At 42.0% G+C, this 25291-nt stretch overlaps 1 protein-coding gene across 3 annotated transcripts; it reads right to left on the reverse strand.

The window, feature by feature from the left end:
- Nucleotides 1-1158: 1158 nt before the first annotated feature.
- On the reverse strand, nt 1159-22732 carry gpat3 (glycerol-3-phosphate acyltransferase 3). Of its 3 annotated transcripts, none has more exons than XM_061733507.1 (13): nt 22565-22732; nt 21256-21427; nt 21098-21164; nt 14331-14619; nt 14074-14148; nt 13900-13989; nt 12429-12522; nt 12246-12361; nt 9908-9963; nt 9710-9795; nt 8866-8994; nt 5501-5580; nt 1159-2131 (listed from the first exon to the last, which is right to left on the reverse strand). In XM_061733507.1, exons 2-13 carry the CDS (start codon nt 21397-21399, stop codon nt 1996-1998), a joined length of 1362 nt encoding a protein of 453 aa, XP_061589491.1. In that variant the 5' UTR covers nt 21400-21427; nt 22565-22732; the 3' UTR covers nt 1159-1995. The 3 variants fall into 3 exon arrangements, with proteins under 3 accessions (XP_061589491.1, XP_061589492.1, XP_061589493.1); XM_061733508.1 differs by having other exon boundaries at nt 22582-22731; XM_061733509.1 differs by having other exon boundaries at nt 22596-22678.
- Nucleotides 22733-25291: the final 2559 nt, after the last annotated feature.

The following is a 25291-nucleotide window of genomic DNA, read 5'->3' on the forward strand; positions in this document are numbered from 1 at the left end:
GATTAATCAGGTGCAGGGTGTGGTCGTGTCAGTGTCTGTGACAGACAGGCCACATGTCCAGGATGTTCCTCACCTTCACCTAAATGTAACTTTCACCTTTCTTCCAGGAGCTCCGTTCTTCTGTGTTTAACAATAAAACCTTCTCCTGACATCCACATGATATTAATAAAACCCTGAAGAAACACATGGCTGTTTAACTTCGATCGCAGTTAATTTTAGCCATAAAATATGAAACTAACTGTTAATATCTAATATTGTATTTTAAGTACAGATATGCCTGAGCTTCTACAAACCTGGGCCTAAACAGCAAAGTATTCAAGCGTTATTACTGATATACAGTAATATACAGTAATATACAGTAATATCCTCGTGTGATCTGCTCCGGCCGTGTCTGCAGGATTCAGAGGCAGAACTCATCCTTTTCTCTCTTATTTTATCTCCTAGACATCTCACAAAGTATTTAAGTGATTTCAGTTGACAAGATACAAATCCCTGAAGTATTTTCATACCAAATAATGTGAATGTTTCTGTTTTAGCACAACAGAATGACAAAATAAGATATTTTTGTCTGAGCTCGTCCTGCCAACCATGCGTGGGGTTCTTGGGTTGGAAAATGAGAAATATTTGGATGAGAACAAAAGCGTCAGAAACATCCGTCGATCACAAGGTTTTACGTTTTTTTCCAACATGTTTTATTTTTCTATTTCCTTGATTTGTTTTTTGGTGTTTTCTTGTTTTTAATAGTTCTTTTTTTTTCAGGGCTCCCAAATCTGTTGTTTTCTCCAGACTGGTGAACATGTTCACGTGCACTTTTAGAGTAATAATAATAATAATAATAATAATAATAATAATAATAATAATAATAATAATAATAATAATAATAATAATAATGAATAATAATAATGAATAATAAAAAATAAAATAAAATATTGGAAATTGTAAATTACCTTTAATATGAGTATTTCTATAAATGTTAATATTAATATTACTACTACTACTACTAATAATAATAATAATAATAATAATAATAATAATAATAATAATAATAATAATAATAATAATAATAATAGAACAAGAAATGCAGATTTTATTTTTTTATTTTTTTGCAAATATATAAAACACATTTGAGGCACAGAAACATATAACCGATTCTTATTTGATAATGTTTTCCTCTTCATGTATCTTCCTTTGCTCTGCTTCCACGGCTCTCTTGCTGCTTTATTCCAGGCGTCCTGCAGCTCTCTGACAGGAGACTGCCCTGCGGCCTGAAGCTGGTTTCACCTTCTCAGACTGATTAGGCCAGAAGCTTTTTAACTACAAATATTCCTATGCTACTTGTCCAGTGAACATCTGAAACCGTGAAAGTTGCAGCAGCTGGTTGTTTTAGCTCTCCTCGTGGCCGTTAACAACTCGATTGCAGTAACTACTGACTGACACACTACCGAGGTGATGCAGCTACTTTTGCTTCACAGCTGTTACACTTGGATCACACTCATTACTTGGATATTAGACCTTTTTCAGACCTGCATCAACAAAAACATGGAGAAAGTCCTCATAAACCAAAAGAAAGTCCTTGGTTTGGGCTCGGTGAGCAAGCCTGCTGGGATCTGAGGCGTTTGTGGGTTTGAGTTTGTTTCCTTCCTCGTGTTTGGTTCACAAACGTCCCGATGACAGCCAGCGCCATGACGACAGAGTGGAGTTGGGACTGCAGCCTGAGGACACATCAGTCCTGACCGATGATGAGGAGGATGAGGAGAGAGCCAGGGTGAGTATGTTGTCACACACTGCCCCCTGCTGGTGGACTCACGCTCCTACACGCTCCTTTCCTAAAAAATACTGATTTCATTTGAGTTTGTTGAATTTCATAGAAAAGTGTAAATTGAGTAAAGAACTGGTTCCAGAAACATCGGCTTCAGCTCTGACATTTCCAAGGTCTCTAGCTTTCCAACACATGGCAGGAAGGAGGATGAACTTGGCGACTGATTGTGTCCTGAATTATTGATCCTTGATGTTCTCGCCATGTGTTCCTGGTGGTTCCATGTCATTCTGCCCCACCACGATGCTGCTGTACATCTTCTGTTGCTCCTCCTTAAAGGAGTCCTTCACCTTTCCTCTCTTCAGCCCTCCGTCCCTGCAAGAACCAATCACAAACCTTCAGTCCGGTCACGTTCATCAGGAACAGAGCAAAACTGCAGGTGTAGGTCAATAAAGTTGGATCAAGTTGATATTGATTATTGAAAAAAAAAAAAAACATCGTATAGATTTTGGAAAACGTTATTTTTACAATTTCTTAGAACCAAAAATCATAAAAAGTTAAAGCAATATCGAAAATATCAAGAAAAGCTTCCAATTACAAAGACTTCTATTTCTTTGCAGACAGTTCCAACTCGAGATGTTTTATGAATTTTCTTATCACCCTTATTTCATTTGTTAATATACATCCACTTTTTATTAAACTTTTCATTTTTAGTTTTATAATACAGAATTTTATGTGTTGTAAAACACATGACATAAATCAAACAGCACTGAACATACAGGTCACCGAAGGAGGTGTGTTAGGGTGTATCAAAAAAAACAAAACCAAAAAACAGATATTGTAAAGATATACTGGGTAATAAAGGGTTACTATAGTTCCTGGGTAATAAAGGGTTACTATAGTTCCTGGGTAATAAAGGGTTACTATAGTTCCTGGGTAATAAAGGGTTACTATAGTTCCTGGGTAATAAAGGGTTACTATAGTTCCTGGGTAATAAAGGGTTACTATAGTTCCTGGGTGTGAGAGGAGAGGGCAGCCAGTGTACAGTAAGTCCATCCAGTATGCACAGTAGGGAAGGTGTCTTGTTAGATAAATCCGTAAGGTAAAAACCAGTCAGGGGAACAGAAGTTGTTAAAACAATTGTGGGTAATGATATCAACAAGTAAATTTCCAATGCCATTGTGATTTCCAATCAGTCCAAGATATTAAGTGACAATAAACCTCCATCATAATATAGAAATTAAACACTGGGGGAATTGCTCTATAACAGTCTCTCACTCATATACTTTAGCCATTTCCCCCAATATTTCTGGGCCTTATCACCACACAGTCGTAGGGAGAAGGTCAGCAATTCCATTTCACATATTTCCTCCACAGTGCTATCCACTCTCTCACCTTCGGCGGTTCCCTCTTAAGCCACTTCCTTGTTAGTGACATTTTGATGGCTATAAGCAATATTTTCAAAAGGTATAACATCCTGGGGATTGAGTTCAGTTGGTAGATTACACAAATAAACAGATTTCAAGCTATACTCAATTTCAAAGCCAAGAATTTTATTTTATCTCTCTAGCTACATCTATCCAGTAAGGTTGGATCACTGGGCAACACCAACAGATATGACAGTGGTCAGCCATTGTATTATTACATTATCTCCAACAGTATCCAGATTCAGTTCTGCCTCCTTGTAGATATTTCCTTCTCACGGTTATAAAACACCTGATTATGTTCTTCCATGCAAATCCCCTCCACTGCCCTGAACTGGTAGTGGAGGAGTTAATTCAACATATATTCATCCATTCATCTTCTGACAATGTTATATTTGCTTCCTTCTCCCACATACATTTAAATACATCCACTTTTTAATTGCCGACTTGCAACACATTTCAGAACTGCATCGGTACGGGGGCAATTAATCAAGTGTTCGTAAGGTGGAGAAAGAAAGAAAAAGGTGTTATTTTGGACAGCAGGCAACTATAAAGATGATTCAGTACAAAAGGCTGAGCTTTGAGGAGCAAAGATGATGTGAAAAATTTAAACAATGCTCCTCCAGGAAGGACTGGGAGAGTCAACGACCATCATTCATCAACAAGTTGTAGAACCACGTGGACAAGGGTCACCATGGAAACTCCTCGTCAACACTACAATTCAGAGATACATTCACTGATGGCACTTTACTGTGAAAAAGAGAAGCTGTTCGGGAGCAGAGGTGATATCTCTCCACTCGGAGGCGCCTGGGATGGAGTGTCACACAATGGATACGTGCACTGTGGTCACATATTTAAAAGAAATGGACAGAGTTTGCTGCCGACCAATGTGGGAAAGCATTGTCCAGACCAGGGGATGGCAACCCAAAATGTTTTAGAGCCATATTGGACCAAAAACACAAAAAACATATATCTCTGGAGCCGCAGAAAATGAAAAGTCTTGTATAAGCCTTAGAATGAAGACAACACATGCTGCATGTTTCTATATTAGTTATAACTGAGGGAAGATTTTTTTTTTCATTATGCACTTCGAGAAAAAAGTCTAAATGTCGAGAAAAAAGTCAAAATGTCAAGATTAATGTTGAAGTACAATCTTGAGAAAAAAGTCTAAATGTCGGGAAAAAAGTCGAAATGTTGAGAAAAGCCAAACATTCGAGAAAAAAGTCGAAATGTCGAGATTAATGTTGAAGAACAATCTCGAGAAAAAAGTCAAAATGTCGAAAAAGTTGAAATGCCGAGAAAAAAGTCAAAATGTCGAGAAAAAAAATGGAAATGTCGAGATTAAAAAGGAAAGGAAAAAGGAAGAAAAAAAGAGAAAAAAGGGCAAAAAGAAGAAAAAAGAAAAAAAAAGAAAAAAAGAAGAAAAAGAAAAAGAAAGAAAAAAAATAAGAAAAAAAAAGAAGAAAAAAAGGTCAAACATTTTTGAAAAAGCTCCAGGGAGCCACTAGGGCGGCTTTAGAGCCGTGGGTTGCCAACCCCTGGTCCAGACTCTTACCAACAATAAATCCCAAAAAGCAAGGCTCTGGGATGGTCTGAGGTCGTGTGGGTGTCCTTGCTACAGCTCATTTCCCCTTCGCTGATGGCACCGTTAAAAGCACAATGACACACTAGAGCAGTGTTTCTCAATCCTGGTCCTCGTACCGCCCTGTCCTGCATGTTTTAGATGTTTCCCTGCACCAACACACCTGATTCTAATTAATGGTTCTCATTAGCTTGTCACCAGGTCTGCACAACTTTGTTGATGACACAGGTACTTGTATCACGGTGTGCATAAGCAGGGTAACATCTAAAACATGCAGGACAGGGGCCCACGAGGACCAGGATTGAGAAACACTGCACTAGAGCAATATACAGTTTATTCCTTCATGACCACATTTTTTTCTGGGACATCCATGAATTTTTCACAATGCTTAATCAGATTATGTACAGAGAGGTGTCTGAGGGAGAAGATGGACCAGACACTGGACTGCATGAAGTCCTGAACTGACCACAACAGACGATGTTGGAGGATTTGGAAACCAGGAATGTGGCCACGACTCCCTGAGAAATGTTTGCAGGAAGAAATGGAACGAAGTTGCACCAAAACTCATCATCACTTGTACTCTGTGATGCCAAAACACTTTTCAAAGCTTTACTGGACCAACGTCTCCTGGAAGGTGTTATATTAAATATTAATGTATATTCACACATAAAAAGAACTTGATTGAAACTTGTCTGCAAAGAGATGAAAGTACATGTGAGAGTGTGTCTGAGTGTTCACCATGCAAGGTCCAGCAGCCCTCCCTGATGAGCGATGGCAGATTTCACTCTGTTGGCAAAGTGTGCTGCGTCCTCGTCATCCTGCACACAAACCACACAGAAACACGATGCTCACATGCACTCACATGCGCTCACATGCACTCACAATAATGTCTGGTCCATCTCATGTGAGTAAAACTCCAGTCAGGAGGGTAAACCGTTGAAAACATCTTCTGTGCCATCAGAACACCAAACCTCCGTCTGTCAGCACAATCATCACAAATCACAGTCATGAGCTGTTGGTTACTGCAGCCCGACGGCCTCGCTGTCCTGCGCTGTCCTGCGCTGTCCTGCATGTGCAGGGACAGACCAGGAAGCTTTCAGTTTGGCTGTGCTCTCTTTTACATTTTCAGGGGAACTGCATTCAGAAGCTGTAAACGTTTCCCTGGAACAGTAGAGTAGGAACTAATACAAACAGAAATGTGCTTTAAATTCTGTAGGATTTCATCCATTTGGAGGATGATTATTTAATTAACAGAGGTCCTCATATGGAACTCTGGTGTATGCTGCAATTTAACCAGGAAAAAACAACCATGGCCACATGTACTACTAAGCTTCTGAATGTATTTGTAATATTAAAGGCATTCTCCCTGATTTGGGAGAGCTAGCAAGAATTTTGAAATTTTGAAAGTGGCACCTCCTCTAAGCCCCGCCCCCTCCTCTAAGCCCCGCCCCCTCCTCCCCCTCCCGTCAGCGCTCCGTCCAAAGCCACGCCCCCACAAGCTTTGGGGAACGTGCATTTGCAGGAGTTCAGTTTTCCAGGACATTTTGGACAGCACATTTTCAACAGAACTACCCCATGTCTCATTCACCTGTAAGCGAGGCCTGTTTTAGGCAGGCTGTGCCCACCCAAACGTGCATCCTGCCCACCGGAGTCTCCATCCTGGCGAGAGCGGAGAGCGCCGGTGCGGCTGGCGGAGCGCTGCAGTGCATTGCAGGCTCTAGAGCCACGGCTACGGCGTAGGCTACGGCGTAGGCTACAGCGTACCCTACGGCGTACCCTACGGCGTAGCTGTGGCAACAGAGCCTGCACGGCACCGCAGCGCTCCGCCAGCCGCACCGGCGCTCTCCGCTCTCGCCGGGATGGAGACGCCTCCATCCCCACGGAGCCCCATACTGGTTCCGAGCCGGAGCTGCTGCGGCTCTTCACGTGTCCCCCCGGGCTGCTGCTGCTGGGCAGAGAGTCCTGCAGCAGCAGCCCGGACTAACGGCTCTGCTCCCCACTCACCCACACAGCGGGGACCGAACTGCTCTGGAAATAACTACATAATAACTACATACTGGGGTCCGTTGCAGAGGGGAGAGAGGGGGGTTACACTGGGACACTGTGAGCCCAGGAGGACCCGTGGGAAGTGGACACGGAGGGCTGGAAGCGAGTGCACGCATGAGACAGGGCGGGGGGGCGTGGTTTAAAATGAAGGCATCTGATTGGTTCTTTCCCTTCCTGCCAAGCCTCTGTTCCTGGACCAATCCGTTTCATTCGGACCAAATGGGCGGGGCTTAGAGGTGCCTCTTTCAAATCTTGCTAGCTTTCCAAAATCAGGGATTTGTTGCATAGAATACCTTTAATGTCCTGGATCTGCTTTTAAGTGACATCACCAATAAATCCAAAACTGATCATCATCATCATCAACATCATCATCATCATCATCATTATTATCATCATGTCATGGTTGGTCCTCCAGCCTTCAGTGGTATTCCACTCCCCTCTCTCCTGCTCACTCCATCTTCCAGCCACACCCACCTCGTCACTCACTCCATTCACCTGCTCTCCCAGCTGCAGCTCCTCAACAATCAGGACAGCATAAAAGCTCCTCACTCCTGCACTCACTGCCAGATCGTCACTCTATGTCTGTAAATGCAAGACCTTCCAGCATTCCCTGTCTTGACCTCCCGTTGCCGACCCTGCCTGTTTCTGGATCCTGCCTTGTCTCCTACTCCCCGGTGTCTGACCTTGTCTTCCGAACTTGACACCAATCGCTGCCTGATCCTTGTCTTGCATTCCTGCCTGCTCTTCGTTCCTTTTGAGGGTAATAAATCAAACCAGACAAACTACCACCGTGTGCTGCATTTGGGTCCAAAACCTCACCCCGTAACACATCATCATCATCAGGTTTAAATTCATCTACAGAGCTGTTGTCAATTAAAGTAAACAGCTCCAAAATGCTCCAGTCAGTCAGTGAAACAGCTGTGATGCCGTTTCACCAGACTGAATGTCAGTTGGCAACTTGGTTGCAGGTTTAACTACTTAATAAACCACAACATTCAGAGTTTAACTGACAGCTTACCCACAAGTTAAACATGGCTGCAGTGGAGGTACAGGAACATGTGCAGCAGCTACAGTTTACCAGGCTGGACACCAGCTGTACAGCAGCATTAGCTCTCGGGCGGCTGTACAGCAGAAAATACTTTCTTTCATGTTAAAACAAATTCACTTGAAGGAACATTTGTGTATTTTGTCCTTTTGCTTTAACCTTTAAACACACAAAACTGATTCCACACGCACCAAAAAACACCACTGCTCCTTTGTGGATGTTTATGAAGGTTGATGCGTGAAAGGTGAGCCCCGACCGTCTAACTTACTGGTCGAGGCTCATCTGGAACCAAGATTGATTGCAGTTCCTCAATTGGCCACTGGAGGTCGTATAAAGCAATAAATATATTTCTAATATGATGAATTGGTAGTCGGCTCTGCCGATGGTTAGCCATTATCACACTTTGATCCGTCATTGCCATACTACCAGACTGAGCTTCTACTAACCCAGCGTCGGATACACACAGCGGCCATTTTTTATTTTGCCATCGGATCAACATGTTAAACAGTAAATTCTGCTGTAAACTTCGGAGATATTTCAGCAGTGATCTGCTGATATCCCCAGATAATTTTGATTGACATATGGTGGACGTGTTCCAGGTGGTTTCCCAGGCAACGTGTCCTGTGCACTCAAAGGAAAAAAAGGCTTCAAATGCACTCTTCGGAAAGCTAAGGGTCCGAAGAGCTAATGCTTTGTCCATTGTATTTACAGTTTATGGACGTGGCCTGTTACACAACCCGTGTTAGCTAGGAAAGGTCTTTGCTCCTGCTGGTTTGGCAGAAGACACTCGGGACAGTGATAGTCCTCCCCCACCAGGACAAGCGGGGACGACTACCAGCTCAGAGCTGAACCAGCAGCTGTGGACCAAGCTAGCAGCTGGACTTGCTTCTGTTGAGAGCGACCACCGATCGGATTGATGCCAATGTTTATAGAAACAGATGAAACCTGAGTTTCTGTTGAAGTTCTCAAGTGATAAAAGTGTGATTTGGAGACGGCAGGACCTGAGGTGTACCTGTAAGGTCATGGGAGGGAGATACCATACGTTGACAACGATGGCCCAGCTGGTCATCATACGCAGCAGGTAGCTGACCATGTTGAACTTGCTGCTGTTCCAGAAAGCATCACCGAACCGGGGGTCATACTGAAACACACGGAGACAAAACCTGAAAAAACCTGCACGCCCCTCTGGTTAGTGCTGGGGGAGGACCAACGGGCCACATAGGGTTTACAGAGCAGGGGTGCAAATCACGGGTTTGATTACAGTACGGGATTAAATCGATTAACTGGATTTAATATTTGCCAATATTCTAAAGTCTGGCACTATTTGATTCAGGAGCTAGCGATCAATATGAGTGGATATAAGCTGATTGAAAGAATCAAACTGCAGTAAACGACTAAAATATAATTTCACATTTTTATTTCTGGTCTCCACGAGACAGTTAAATGAAAATAAAAGCTGTTTGTTTACTAAATAGACTTGATAACATGAATTTATCATGTACAAACTGCAGGTACAGATGTCTCATCAATAATATGGGATCAGTCATCCGTATATTGATAATTAAATATTAGGACACAGTGACATAGACAAAATACTTGTGATGTCCACATATGTGTACGCCAGGTCTTTGGAGATTATTTATTGATATATGGATCTACGTCTACCCCTTACCAGTTAGCACCTTAGATTAGCATAGGCTAAGCTAAGATAGCTAGCGTGTGGTTCCAGGGGTTTGTTTGTCCCGACCATTTTCTCATTTTTGAGTTAAATGCGATTGTTTAAGAAAAAAAGGGCTTCAAAACCTCTTCAGACGTCACAAAGGACTTTTCTTTGCAACTCTGGCAATGTCAGTTACCTTAATAGCAACTGGATAAATCGTCCCTCCGATTTCAAAGCTTCCCTTCTTGAACATCATGACCGACGTGTTGTTGATGCAGGTTCCTAAGGGAAATGGAGACAGAAGTCATCCCGCCATTAAAACCATCATCATCATCATCATCATCATCATCATCATCATGGTTGTTGTCACGTGACAGCGACAGCAAACACCAACCTTCAGGAAATATGAGGATGGGAAGTTTAGTCCTTGCTGCGACGTGAGCTCTCAGCCTGCAAGGAGAGGAACGTACAGTAGCAGTATGAGTCTTGACAGTTCTTTTAATAACCAAGCAGACAAAGTGATGGAACCTCTCGTGTCAAGTTGGTACATGGCCTCTTAGTTATTTTCTCCAATTGTGAGTCTCATTCCAGCGATCTGAATCCACCTGGCCTCTGAGTCAGCGGGGAAGTCCGAGTTCACGTGTGTTGTGTTTTTGCTGTCTGAGGTCAAAAAAGCCATAGACGTCCAATAAACACTCGACATCACGTCTGCGATGAGTTTTTGTTGAGTCAACAAGACAGATCAAAGGGAGTAAGCACGTTAAACCCTCCAAACTACCCAACAATGATAGATCCACCAAAGCAGAAGAGTACTGCACCCCCCACCGTGACTGACTGCATCACCGTTTCATCCATTGCTCCAGTCCTTCCAACATCCAGCCGATCTACAGGCCCCGGCACACCTTTAGGCTTTGGCCAACATATGTTGAAGTATTAAAATGTCGCTAAAACGCTGGTACACGCTGTACTACCATTGTCTTTTGGACGTATAGCATATACACAACGTATTAGTCCCACGGTGGCGCAGCTGGTACTGCCGCCATCTCACAGGTAAAAGGTCCTGGGTTCAATTCCCACTGGGGACGCTGAGTTAGACGCTGAGTTAAGTTCCCCCATGACTTCAGCACGGTTTCTGTGTGGAGTTTGCAAGTTCTCCCCATGTTCCAATGTGAGTGAGCATTGCCGAGGACTGATTTAGGTAGGAGCACTGGGTGAAAAAGAATGGGGATAAAAATGTAATTAAAACCAACGAATGCTTTGCGTGTTGCCAGCATTGCGACCGATGCCAGCGTGATTCATTGTGTTCTTAACTTACACTGTCTAAATAATTAAGTGACAGAGTCCTAAGGATTAGCAGGAAAGTTTCCCCTGACTGGATAGGCAGGAGTCTGGAGATAAAGCTGTTAAGGATTGAAATCCATCCGGTCTTAAAGAACTCATAGGTCCAGATCGTCCCGACAGAGCTCCGCTCGCTCAGACTGCAGCTTTACTGGTGGTTCCAAGAGCTGAATGGGAGGTAGAGCCCTCAGTTATCAGGTTCCTGGTCTTGGTCCAGGAACCTGGTAGAACCAGCTCCTAGTGGGTGTTCAGGATGCAGACACCCTCTCCACCTTTAAGATTAGGATTAAAACTTTTCTTTTGGTAATGCTTATAGTGTTGTGATCGAACTGATCACCCCGGGTTTGTTGATTGAGCTGGAAAAGTTAAAGAAAGACACAAACACTGGCATATAATTAAAGAGGTTCCTCTGCAGAGGGAGACCCAGCCTGAACCGGCTCTGCAGCCGTCCTGCTTAGATCTGCCCGCTCTCTGTCCGAGAACAAGTTTATTACTTTTAGAGAAAGGGGGAGATGGCCCAAATTTTATTGCTGGGGCCCCCCTTATCTCGTGCCTGGTACAGAAAATGGTTCTTTCAGTGAAAAGTCAGAGGAATGCACATTAGTTTCAACACACATACACATTTAGTTAATCAGCACATGCAGTTTACATATTCAGTGTGGTTTTGAATTATTTTATTCAACAATAGTCAGGGATGGCTCAACTACCAAGTTTTTCTGGTTGCATGGATGGATGGACGGACGGACGGACGGACAACTGACAAGGTTGTTTATTTAAGAATCTGCACTATTTCTGCACAATTATAATGAATTGGAGTGAATTGGATATTTAATTGGAAGCTGGACAGCCGGAGACGTCACTCGGGAGTTAAAGGGCCACAGGACGAGACCACACATGTCTCTCTGAGACATATCTAGGTCCCATTTGAATTCTCCTCCATGAAAGCTAACTCAAACATCTGGGGACAAGGTTTTCACCACCCAGAGCCATAGTAGCAACACTGATAGTTAGCAACAGTAACTAAGGGGGGCGGGATTTACCCCTAGGTCAGCAAGTGATTCTATATTGATCACAGCAGTACGTTTGAGTGCATTTTACCGTGTGAGGGGACCAGGTGAATAATAAACACTCATGACTGCAGAGATACACCAATAACATTAATGTCCTTGAATGTCACAGAGATTTAAACTGTGAAAGAATCCCAAAAAGATGTTTTAAAAAAGAGCAAGAGCATACTTCCTGTTTCTACTCTCATGATCTCTTTGCGCCTGCAGGCACTTGTCAGCACATAATTGATGAATGGCTTCATTATCTGACAAATGATTTGCTGTAAAACCCAGCACGGTGTTCATGTCAGCCTAAAAAGTCGAAAACGTTGAGACTGGTAGCCTCACCTGCTGGTCACAGCATGCCGGTCTTTCATCTCCAACCGTTCAAACCAAATGTGGGGGCAGGATCTCACCATGGACCGCTGAATGACCCCCAGCAGGCCTCCGTGAATCTGTCCCACCTGCGAAGAATGCCGCATCAGGCCACATCCTGTCACAGACACGCCCGAGGTCGCCTTGGATACTCACCATGGCATAGCAACCATCGTTGGCCAGAATCACCACGTCGATCGGCGTGGTGTGATTCGCGACGCAGATTCCTCCTTTCTTGGGTCGGTTCTCTCTGCAGAAACAAGGGGAAGACAGGTGGAGGTTACTCAAGTTTAACTCCATACACTGCAACGTGCGTGGAAGAGTTTTCAGGCGCTTACAGTCAAAATACAAAATTATATGAATTATATTGAGCAAAAGGAAATTGAGTACATTTACATTCAGTATCTCAGTTTTCTAAACTATTTAAACTACAATGGCTAAAATATTTTAGTTCTGACATCTGAAATAGAACAATTCCAAATCAGAAAAATATGACCTGACATGGATAATCCATCCCAAATGTGCCATCAAACCATTAGTATCAGTAGTCTGAATGTGCCCAGAGAGTTTAGACCTGAACACCTCATCACATCATCAATAAACACCAGTGAAATGCTCCACCAGCACATGCCCATACCATAATACTGCCTCCACCATGTTGGACAACTGCTTTGGGTGTCAGATGTTCCTTTCCTTCTCCAGATGTTTCTCGTCTGTCATTCTGATATAAGTTTATCTAGGTCCTAGGTCCGAACAAAGAATCTCGTCCCAGAACATCATTAGATGTTTCCTGCGAAGGTCTGGTCTGTCTCTCCTGTTTTCTGACGTTCTTGGTGGTTTGTAGTTTGTTGACAGCGACCCTTCTATCTTCTCCAGAGGACCTTGACTGGTGTTACTGTTGTGGAGGTGTTTTTCTTCCTCTTTTATTCACTTTAGTTGTCTTGTTGACTTGCCACGCTTCAAGATTGTTACTATTACGTATTGATATTGTCTTTCACCCTTCACTTGAACTGTAGACCCTCTGGACTTCATAATGGAATCTCTAGTCAATCAGCTTCTAAATATCAAGTCAAGACCTGAAATCAACTCCAGACCTTTAATCTGCTTCATCTGTCTTGACAATTGACTTCTTTTCAATCAATTGTCCAAATACTTTTGGACCTTTACTTCACAGGTGTTTAGTTCCAGTCTTTGTGGACCGCTGTCTTGCATGTTTCAAAGGTTTCCCTGAACCAGCAAACCTCATTCAAATGAATGGATCATCATCTGCCTGTCATCGAGGTCTGTTAATGACAGATCATTTGTTTCGGGATGTGCTGAAGCAGCTTCGAACTGATCTGGGAAGATGGCTCAAGTTCCCAGACCTGGTTACAACAATGTCCTTTAGGCCAGACTTTGACATCAGTCACTGATCACAGCTCTCTGCAAGGACCGCATCAAAGAGGTCAACGAAAGAAATCAGGGTCTGATCAGCCCTGACTGGGTCACCTGAGAGAGGATGCTGTAACTCCTGAAACGTGTGGTGTTCACAGGAACTAAAACAACTTTGTCTTTGATATCACATCCATTGTGGGGACGTATGAAGGCAAAATCATAAAAAACTCTAGCGTGGTGTGAGGTGACTGACTTGTTGTGGTAGTGGATGGTGGCGGAGAGTCCTCGGGCACAGATCCTGTAGCAGGTCAGGTGGACCAACTCGCTCAGCCAGATCTTCACACTGACACACGGGAAAAATGAAAGGACTTCATGAAAAACACCCGAGCATAATGTAGTTTAAAAGGTGAGATCTGATGTCGTGTACCTGCTTTCCGGCAGAAATCCGACCAGTGAAGTGCCGATGACGAGCCACGAGAGGCCGATGAGGGCCAGAGTAATCCTGCAGGGACACAACAGACCTTCTCTGAAGAGTGAAGGCAAAGACAACTCTCTAATGGTCAGATGAGTTCTGCCACAGTTAATCAATCGGGTCATAAAGTGTTTACTTCAACTGAACTTTCCCTTTTTGGTCAGTTTCTTGAGAACTGGGTTTCTTGTTGACCACAGTGTTGTTTCTCTGACCTGAGAGGGAAGAGGATGCAGTATCGCACAAGGACGCCCATGCCCCAGATGATGGTGAGGCGGAGGCTGATGTAGCGGAAGTTCTGGTTGGTGCGAGTCAGGAGGTTCCAGGAGGCCAGCTCCTCGGAGGAGAAGCATTGCGTCACCTCGTCGTCCACGATGCTCTCCAAGCCCTTTTTGTAGAAATACATTACGTCGCTCGGATCAAACTCCCCCTTCGCCAGGGACTGAGTGCGTCGTCGCTGCACCATCTCTTCCTCCATTGAGCCGCTCTCCCGATCAATGATCCCTGAAAGAAGGCACACACAGTTGCAGGGCTGCAGGAGTCAGCAGGGCTGAAGACGAGAATCAAGCCTGCACGTGTTTTTTAGGCTGAGAAAACAGAAAAACTTTCTGGAGCCTTTGGAAATGGTTGTGCAAAGGATGATACTTGATAAAAAGAAGAAGATCATGGACCTGAGCATCTTCATCACCACACAGAGACTCAGCAAGAGTGTCTTCAATCAGAGGCTTCTTCATATCCGCTGCAACATAGACGCTACAGGACATTCTTTAGACCTCTACAGGAGATCCTTCAGACCTCTATGGGAGATCCTTCAGACCTCTACAGGAGATTCTTCAGACCTCTACAGGAGATCCTTCAGACCTCTACAGGAGATCCTTCAGATCTCTACAGGAGATCCTTCAGACCTCTACAGGAGATCCTTCAGACCTCTACAGGAGATCCTTCAGACCTCTACAGGAGATCCTTCAGACCGCTATGGTCAAGCGGGACTGTCCGGGTCAAACGGGACGGCTTGGCCTTCCATCAGGGTTCTGAAAATGTTATGTAACTATGTCAGGGTTTTGACATTTCTGCCAGTTTGTGTTTCAGTTCTGTCCCTCCTGTTTCCATCTGGCCTGATTGTCTGCACCTGTGTCTCGTTATCCCCTGTGTATATCTAGTCTTGTCTTTCCCCTGCTCCCTGCTGGTCCATACTGTTTCCTCCCTCCATGTGGCATGTCAAGTTTTTGATCCTGTTCTGGTTTTTGGTCTGCTTTTTTTTATCTTGCTCAGCAGCGCTTTCTGTTTGTTTTTGGCTGAATAAATCCTGCTTTTGGTGAACTCCTGCCTCCTGCTCTCCTGCGTTTGGGTCCTCAACAAACCGCAATCGTGACAAACTAAAGTTGTTCAAATACCAATACTAACATCTGAAATACGCTGCTGCCGCAAACTTTTTACAAACCGAACTGTGCGAGACCGTGACAGAATAGTTTTAAGCGAGATAAAAGTGAAGTCAGTTTTACAGCAGACATTTGGACCTCCGACGTGTGCCTCATGTCTTCGAGCGATTGGATGGGTAGAAACGACGTTTCCATCAAAATGCTTGAAATGCTCCGTAGTGCAAATGAGATCTGTGGATCTTTTTTTGATATCAATTTGGGATGATTGCCACACGACATGATTAGTGGGTGGATGGATGGATGGATGGATGGATGGATGGATGGATGGATGGATGGATCAGTGTTTCCCAACCCTGGTCCTCGAGCCCCCTCTGTCCTACATGTTTTACAATTTAGATCTTTCTCTGCACCAACACACCTGATTCTAATTAATGGTCCTCATTAGCTTGTCACCAAGGTCTGCACAACTCTGTTGATGACACAGGTACTTGTATCAGGGTGTGCCTCTCTCTGCTACGTTACCAACATTCACTGCGTTTACCAACGTCAATTTTCCCTTAACTTCCCTTACCTTTTCCCTTAACAGTAGCAGCTGTCTGGAGTTACCGACCAATCAGCCAATCTAAAAATAGATTTTTTGTTGCCGGTTAAAGGGTTATTGTACATTTATCATTAAAGGAGCTGTATGTAAGAGCAATAATAAAACGAATCATAAAATGACCCCGATATGTCAACAGACATTTAAAAATCATGTTCATTTCAAATACTTATGTCACTGACAACAGCACTCAAGCCAGGATATTCCAGTTTAAAAAGAGGAGTTGCAGCCCTCAACTGATGTTTATGTTGTCATTTTTTGTTTTGGCCTGAAGCTCCACCCTCCACCTATCTCCCAATCACCAAGTCAGTATTGTTTCTGAAGCTCCACCCTCCACCTATCTCCCAATCACCAAGTCAGTATTGTTTCTGAAGCTCCACCCTCCACCTATCTCCCAATCACCAAGTCAGTATTGTTTCTGAAGCTCCACCCTCCACCTATCTCCCAATCACCAAGTCAGTATTGTTTCTGAAGCTCCACCCTCCACCTATCTCCCAATCACCAAGTCAGTATTGTTTCAGCATCCGGGTTGCCAGCTCAGCTCTAATTATGGCAGCCATGGCAGCCTACGTTCCTGCTGCATTCTGCAGCCTACCTGGCAACCTCTGGTCGGGGGGAGGAGGGGGAGGGTACACGCCGCTCAACAATATTTTGAAAGTGACTGCAGTACCAGTTTTGGCCATTTCTTGCAGACGGCTCCTTTAAGGTAAAAATGCCCAATTTATGGTGATAATGATTTGAGGTAATATCGCCCAGCCCTACTTTCTGCCTCTTTTGCCACTACAACTGATATCAAAATGGATACATGAGGACCTGTTAGATTTAAGAGTGACTCAGAAGTATGTAACTCACTAACTTGCTCATACCTTCTCCAATCTGACCCAAAATGTATGCGCTAATGAGGCTTCCATTCTGAACAAGGTGATATGACAATCTTGGATGAACTTCATAGCGCTGCCTTCTGACTAAAGGATTTGTACTGAATGTACGTTAAACTGTACTGGATGGTTTTGCCACATGTGTATTACATAAACTCCTTAAAAAATCTCCCCGTTTGTTCCTCAGAGGTGAAATTCAAAGATCATACATATCCCTTTCACAAAGGCATTTTCTTTTTCACTGTAACATTTAGTCTAATCAGAACTTCTTCACTCTATATTTTTGATATATGAAGTCATATCTGATGATTTTATCTCTATCTGTTAGATGAACTTCATACTCACCACAAACACTGTTTGCTTTGTGTTCATTTAATCCTGTGAGTTTCATTCAGATGTGTCAAACGGTATATGTACAGTGACATTTTTACATTTTGGACAACACATATATATTTTTTATGATATATGATGTTATATTTCAGTCAGTGTCACCAAGCTTTGTCGAAATACAGCTGTATATCTCAGTATCATTCATGATGATTTTCATAATTCTTCAGTAAAAGGTTGACTTTTGGTGAATTGTTTTAACCATTACACAAGAATTTGCTGTTTACCATCTGTGCAGAGAACCATTTCTATGGCCCAGTCAATGTCGATGGATCTAACAATATATGGCTCTAACTCAGCCCTACATTGTTTAATCTGACCCAAATTTGGTGCATGTTTGCAGTCCAAGTCTAATTTCTCAGAGTGAGAAATACCATGTGTGGCATGAGAGAGTGTGAACTTGTTGAAATGGGTGAGTCTCACACTCGATGCATACCACTTTGAGAGCCCTGTTATTTCATTTGCAGCTATGTCACCCGCATTTTTGTTTGAACCATCAGCCATTTTCTTGGTTTTTCCTTCTCGTTCAGACTGGATGGGTGGAGTTACGTGATTAAACACACACATTGTACACTGTCTTAAAGCGAAAAGAAAAAAGTCTATCAGCGAATACAGTCAAATCAATCAATAAGATGTTTATTTTCGTTTTTTTTCATCAAAACACAGAATTTACCAACATGGGCAAATTAATGTCAGTCATCGCAGTGAATGTATGTAATCTAATTTTTTGATTAATGAGTGAGGGCCCGATCAACGCTGCTGGCAGCTTTCATTTTTTCTTTCGTCAGACCCTTTGTTGCAAATACTGTATGTAGTTCATGGGGTTTGCCTGGTCTTGTGTGCAAGTGTCTTTGTGATCATTTTGTGTGTACGTGCCAACTGTTTGTGTCTGTTTAGACTGTTAGACTGTGTTGTAATATTGTAATATCTCCTCAAAGAAACATTTCGGGTTTCCTCTCTGTTCTTGCAACGTGGAGAGGTACCACGAGGAACAGTTCTCCACAGAAACTGGACTTGTGTTGAAAAGGTTGCTGGTTTTTGGATACAAGCCTTTTTTTTTTTTTTTTAAAGTGCTATAATGTCTGAAAAGTCACTAAATCAGGTGACAGAAACACAAAGCTGGCAAAAGTGTAAACCTTCCCCAGCGAGCATGACTATGTGGTGATACAGTGTGTGTGCCTGCGTGCATGCGTGTGTGTGCGTGTGTGTGTGTCTGCAGTGTGGTTTTTGTAAGACTTTAAACTCCACCGGGACTCATCTGTTTGGCCAGCGTTACCCAATCTCCTGTTGCCTCATCCTCCTGATACTGGCCGTGTGTTTTCTCACGCTGAGCGACGCCCCGGCAGCCCTCACCGCAGCTGACCAATGGGGAGACCCGAGGCTCGCTCACAGGCCGTCACATGATCCCTGCAGCTGAGGCAAATCCTTCACGCAGGAGCACACTGTGTACAGACACATGAACAGGAACTGCCCGGAGTCTGTCACAACGCTCACACGCCACCACTGCAAACCCAAACTGCCGGTGAACTTTACCTAAAACCCTTCCCACCTTTATCCAGAGTTTAAGCAAACTTCACCTAAACTTTGTCCAAACAATTTCCAAGACTTATCAAAACTTTAAATAAACTTGATCCAAACCAAGAGTAAACATCCAGCTTTGTCACGTGACAAAACCTGCAGTTCCTCTGCTGCCTGCTGGGTCTGGATCCAGACCTGCAGTTCTAGGCACTACGGTCCAATAATGACCTCTGTGTTCAAATCTACAACTTAACAGCAGAAATACACATTTACAACCAGTAAAGGTTTTTTCTCTCCAACTAGATTTAACGTTCATGAGACCTGGATATTGTACAGAGGATGAATCCTTATGTGCCGCATTAGATAAAAGTATATAAAGCCTCAACTTTATGCATGATTGGTATATTTTAGGGACATTTGCAGTAGAATACTGGAGTCTATTGCGTTAATAGTTGGTTGTCATTACTTTAGATATTTAGCGCTGTGTCCTCTCTCGGCCTGATGTGCAGGCCCATTCAATGTTTGCACTAACAGGTCATTAGGAGAAGTGGTCGTGTTAGAGATGACTTCATATGAACATGTTACTTATGTCACCTTAGTGACCGACCAAACCCCTACAGCAGAAAACCGTTGTACCTTTCTGTCCCAAGACAGGACGTTGTAATAAGTGTTTTCTACAGTCTGGTTCCAGTCAACAGGTACCAATAAGATGAACAAGTCTTTCTTTTGCAGGTTTAGTTTGTCTCTTGGTTTCAATAATGTTAAATTAGGGTTTTCTCCAGCTAAATGCTCATCATGTTACATGAGGTTTGTCTTCTTTCTAGTCAAAATTATTTAAGTTTTTGCTAGGTCAAGCTTTATTAATAAGAGACTTTTATAATTCAAGCTTTATTAAGTTAGACTTATTTAAACTGGGTTTTGTAAAGTAAAGTTTTTAATAAGAGACTTTTATAATTCAAGCTTTATTAAGTTAGACTTTTTTAAAACAGGTTTTGGAAATAGGTTTTTAATAAGTCAGACATATAAGTCAGGCTTTAATAAGTTAGACTAATTCAAGTCTGGTTTTCTTGGTCAAACTTTGATTGGGTCGTCTGTTAACCCAAATACATGTCATGAACACTGCAGCCCAATGATGTTGCTTCAGTTGAAACTGATCACATTAAATCGGGCACTGTTAAGTCAGGTTTTGCTAAGTCTGGTTTTATCAAGTTAAACTTATTCAAGTCAAGCATTGTTAAATCAGGTTTTACTAAGTCAGACTTTAATAAATTAGACTTGTTTAGGTCTGGTTAACGCCTGTGCTTGTCCTTATCACTGCAGCCAAGTTAAGACTTTATATAGTCAGACTTTTTTAAAGAAGCATGAGGCTCCTTTTAAGAAATGAGACTCTCTAGCGCCACCCTTCACCACGACGGCCGTCGGGGGTACTGCAGCCAACAGAGAAGCCGGCACGGGAGAACGGGGAGAACGTGCATGCAGCGTCATGTGACGTCACATCCACAGGACAGCGCGGGAAATTCGGCCCCCGAATTGCAGCACATTTTGCAGCACACAGCCTGTTCAAGGCAACGGAGAGATACACTAGAGGGCTCATTCTTTTGGGTTTGGAACGCTTCATCTGACATTATTACTAGAAAACTTAAAACGTATACACATTTTTTTCATAAATCCTGCCTAAATCCTGCCTCAAGCTCCTTTAAGTCTGGTTTTCTTGGTCAAACTTTAATTGGGTCGTCTGTTAACCCAAATACATGTCATGAACACTGCAGCTCGATCATGTCGGTTCAGTTGAAACTGATCACATTAAATCGGGCACTGTTAAGTCAGGTTTTGCTAAGTCTGGTTTTATCAAGTTAAACTTATTCAAGTCAAGCATTGTTAAATCAGGTTTTACTAAGTCAGACTTTAATAAATTAGACTTGTTTAGGTCGTGTTAACGCCTGTGCTTGTCCCTATCACTGCAGACAAGTTAAGACTTTATATAGTCAGACTTTTTTAAGTCAGGCTTTGTTAAATCAGGATTTGTTGAAATGATTTATCAGGGTCTTGTACACCAGCCCAACACATACGTTCAGTGATGCCAAGTTTTATTAAGCTAGATTTAGTTAAGCCTAATGTATAAATTCAATTAAACAGATCATAGATTTCACCATCATCATCATCATCACCATCATCATCATCGTGATTTTTATTTAATCTAATTTATTCAAAAACGAACTCACCTGTGGGCAGAGGGACAGGTATGTGGGACTGCTCCTGCCGTCCTCGCTGGATACGGATTGTTGCCCACTGCAAAGACAAACGTCTTCATTTGACCTCTGACCTCACAGGTGACGTGAGGGCACTCACACAGGCTGCACTCAGCACCCATCTATCTCACCTCGAGGATCCGGACCAGGATCTGGATGTAGACGCCTGTGACGCCCAGGGACAGGCCGAACATGGCGGGCAGCATGATGAGGAACAGAACCGTGAAGATCCAGAGCTGGAAGACGACCACGAGCGTGGTCCACGGGTCGGCCATGGCTGCAGCTGCGAGGTCAGCTCATCATCTGCAGACAGGCAGATGCTGCGTTCATGTGCAGCTGGGACGTTCCTGTTCTCCTCAGGATGAACCCTGGCATGTTTAGTTCTTTCCTCCAGCACTGCTGTTTATGACGGCTCAGCTGCACTTCCACCGCCCCAGATAACTAGACTTTTAGTACTACTTCATTAATTAAAGGACCTAAAAACCTAATTACCACCATTATCGTGATCATCACAGCTCTGGGTGTTTTGCTCGTCAATTGCCTGGACAACAGTTTTATGAATATGTTTTAAATGGAGGTGGTCATGAAAAATACCCAGAAATATATGCAGTAAAACTTGAAATATTTCAGTTCAGTTATTCATGCTCAAACATTTCTACATTTTATTTAAGTTGTGCCTCATCTACTTTAGGGCGAAAACAGCAGGAGCATCAGGAACTCTGATTTACGACTTTTTGTGAGTTCTGAAGTGTCAGAGCAACTTTACACACAGTTTTATCAAACAGTGATTATTTCCCTTCTTTCACCACCTCTTCATTTGTTTGTTTGTGACTGAAATGTGTCTTGTTAAATTTAATTTAGCAGATTTAGGGTAATCCCATTTCAACATGTTATCACAGCTGCAGATCAGCTGATTTATTGATCTGAAGAGGAGAATATGTTTCCCATAGAACTCGTCAATGCGTTAAAAGAATAGTTTGACGGTCTTTTATTTGAAACTATCCGTTAAACAAAAATAAGATATTGAAGATATAAAGTGTAACTTTAGGGGTAAGCAGTTACACCATTAATAACTTACTATCTGTAATTATAAACAGCTCTCTGTCAAAATACATTTTTTATCACACAATACATGAGCTCCAGAAATGTCTACAGTAAAGGGAGATAAATTATCAAAAGCATATCAAACGACTGAAATAAGAAATATAATCAGTGTTGTTACTGTAGTTTCATTAATCATGCATTAACGTGTGATGCATTCACCACAGAACAGGATATAAAGTCGATATAAACTACGCCTCAGCAACAATTACCTTAACCGTCAGAAGAAAATCAAAGGCAAAGTAATCAGACGCGTTTTTTAACTTTAAAAGTACCCAATGTGACGTCACGTTAGTAAACCTAACGGTGGCGATCAGAAAAAAGAAGGGAAAAAAAAACCTTTTTCCTGTCTGAACCTTTGGTCCGTTACCGTCCAGGGTCCGGACCGAGCGGATCCCGCAGAGCGGTCGGTGATGAAGAGGATCCCGGCCGAGCCTGTCAGCCAGCGGGGACGGAGAGCGCGGATCTGCCGCTCCGGATCAGTGGAGGCTGGACGGCCGTCTGGAGACCCGCCCACGCTGGCTGTGTGACCACGGACTGCGCAACAGAGACGCAGCAAGCCGTCTCTTCATACAGGGCCAGTGTCTGCCAATAAGGGATTGCCTGCCAGAACCTGATTTCTCCCCTGAAAATGGGTCTTTTTACCTGCCAAAAATTGATTGAAGGCCAAATACAGTTTTTTGTTTGTTTGTTTTTTAAGGAAAAAAAAGAAAGCGGTTTTCTTTCCATCATTTACACTCTTTTTTTTTTTTTATTATTATTATTATTTTTTTTGTGATCAAATTTTTATTTCTTTTTTCCTTTTTCTCAAAAAACAACATGGTGCATGTATATGATATTTTAACAAAAAAAACACCAATACATAACAACAATAAATGAATAGATAAATGTAATAACAAAAAGCAAATACAAAACAAAACAAAAAAAAAGAAAAAGTAATGCCCATATTATTAAGTATAACAATGCAAAATTAACACATAAATTAAGGGCAAAAATAAATAAATATATAAATAAATAAATAAAAATAAAATAATAACCCCAGACATTACCCACCCACCCCCTGGATCCTATTGAACAAACCCCATTAAGCAGTTTTAATTTTTGCTTATTGAGGTAAAAGGGGTATTTTAGTTATACATTTTAAGAATAACTGGATAACATGAATGTTTCACATCAGTAAAGCGATACCTAATGAACCTTAATCACATTCAAATTATGTATATCATTAATTTATATGCAACATCTCCCAAAATAACCTACAGTATGATTCCTGAGAATATGAACCATAAATGTTATAGTCAAAGTTCCTCTGGTTAGTTTTTTGTATTTATTAACATACAGTGCAAATAACGACAAAATACAATACATAAATTGAGAATATTAATTCGAGAGTAAACAAATAAATAATTATCATATAGAGTGGTTTAGCACGATATCATATAAATATAGCATAATAATATAGTAATATCCTAATATAACATAATTTTTATAAAATATTATAACATATAACCAAATGGTATCGCCATACTATAATATATAACAATATAATAATACTATAGTTTAACATCCCATGAGATTTCATAACTTAATATAATAATACACTATGAAACAATATCTCATGATAATGCCAGGAATAATTATTAGAGTTAGAATTGGTAATTTATGTTTTGCAATGAGGGGTGAGGTCAGACTGGGACAGGGAAGTGAGCAGGAGGCCCCCACCAGACTCCAGTTGCCCGACTGGGAGCCCCAGAAAGAGGCAGGTAGGGTGGCAGTAAAAGGAAAGCCCCCCTACCTTTTTTATTTTAAGTTTTTTTTTTTTATATATATATATATATACATTTTTTACTTTTTTACTTTTTTCCCCCCGAGGCCCTAAGGCCAAATACAGTTAATGAAAGGTTTTTTCTGCCTAAATATGATTTGATCTCATTCTTGAGCTTCATAATATAAACACTAGAGCTCACAGGATTGCTTTTAACTCTTTTAAAGGACAATTACAACACAAAATAGGCATTTTTACCTGCCAAAAATTGATTGAAGGCCAAATACAGTTAATGAAAAGTTGTTTCTGCCTAAATATGACTTGATCTCATTCTTGAGCTTCATGATCTGAAAATCTGACGTTTTAGCGCTATCGCTCAACGGGCTGCTGTGCGCGCTCCCGCGGCCAGAAATCTGAAGAAATCAGATTCTGGCAGGCAATCACTTTTTGGCACAACACCGGTTCTAGAAAATGATGACTAGGGCTGCATCTCAGATCAGAGGGGGTGCACATGCCTGGCACGTTATTCAACACTAAATTATGCATTTTCCCATAATTTCAAGCGGAATGATACTAGCAAAACAAGAATATTTAAGGCAAGGCAAGTTTATTTATATAGCACAATTTAACACAAGGTAATTCAAAGTGCTTTACATTGACATTAAAAGCGGCAAGACATAATTAGACAGTAAATAACAAATAAGATTGAAAAAATTAAGAATAAGATGATAAGAAAAGAAGTAAAATAATAAAAAGCACAAGCTGTTAAAAATAAGGGCAGTAGAGTACAGCAGGTAAGTACTTAATTTAGGAGTACGCTTGAGTAAACAGTAATGTTTTTAACCCTGATATAAAGTGTATTTCAAATGCTTTATTGCAGTAATATTGCTGCAAAACAAAGAAAATGCTACATTTAGTCTGGGCTACCTCACCCATCAGACAATCTAGCAACAGATGTTTCTTACCCTGAAAATAAAACATAGAAATTCAAACTAATTTTATCTATACAGCTCAAAACCATCACTAAACATGACAGTCATTTCAAGTGGAATGATACCAGTCAAACAATAATATTTAACCATAAACTTGCTGGCGTGGTTGTGCTTGAACCACTTCTGACGACATCCACTGCCAATCCAGGAAGCAGGAACACACGGAGACACACGTCAAGCACTGGAAATCTGCAACAAAAAAACCACAAACAAAACACGAAACCGGCACGGAGCCGACCAAAACACGAACAGCAATCGACCCAAATCTTGAGATCTGATCACAGTCTGAGCTAAGCTACCGCTACCGCT

The sequence above is a fragment of the Cololabis saira genome, chromosome 11, assembly GCF_033807715.1.
Source record: "Cololabis saira isolate AMF1-May2022 chromosome 11, fColSai1.1, whole genome shotgun sequence".
NCBI lineage: Eukaryota > Metazoa > Chordata > Actinopteri > Beloniformes > Belonidae > Cololabis > Cololabis saira.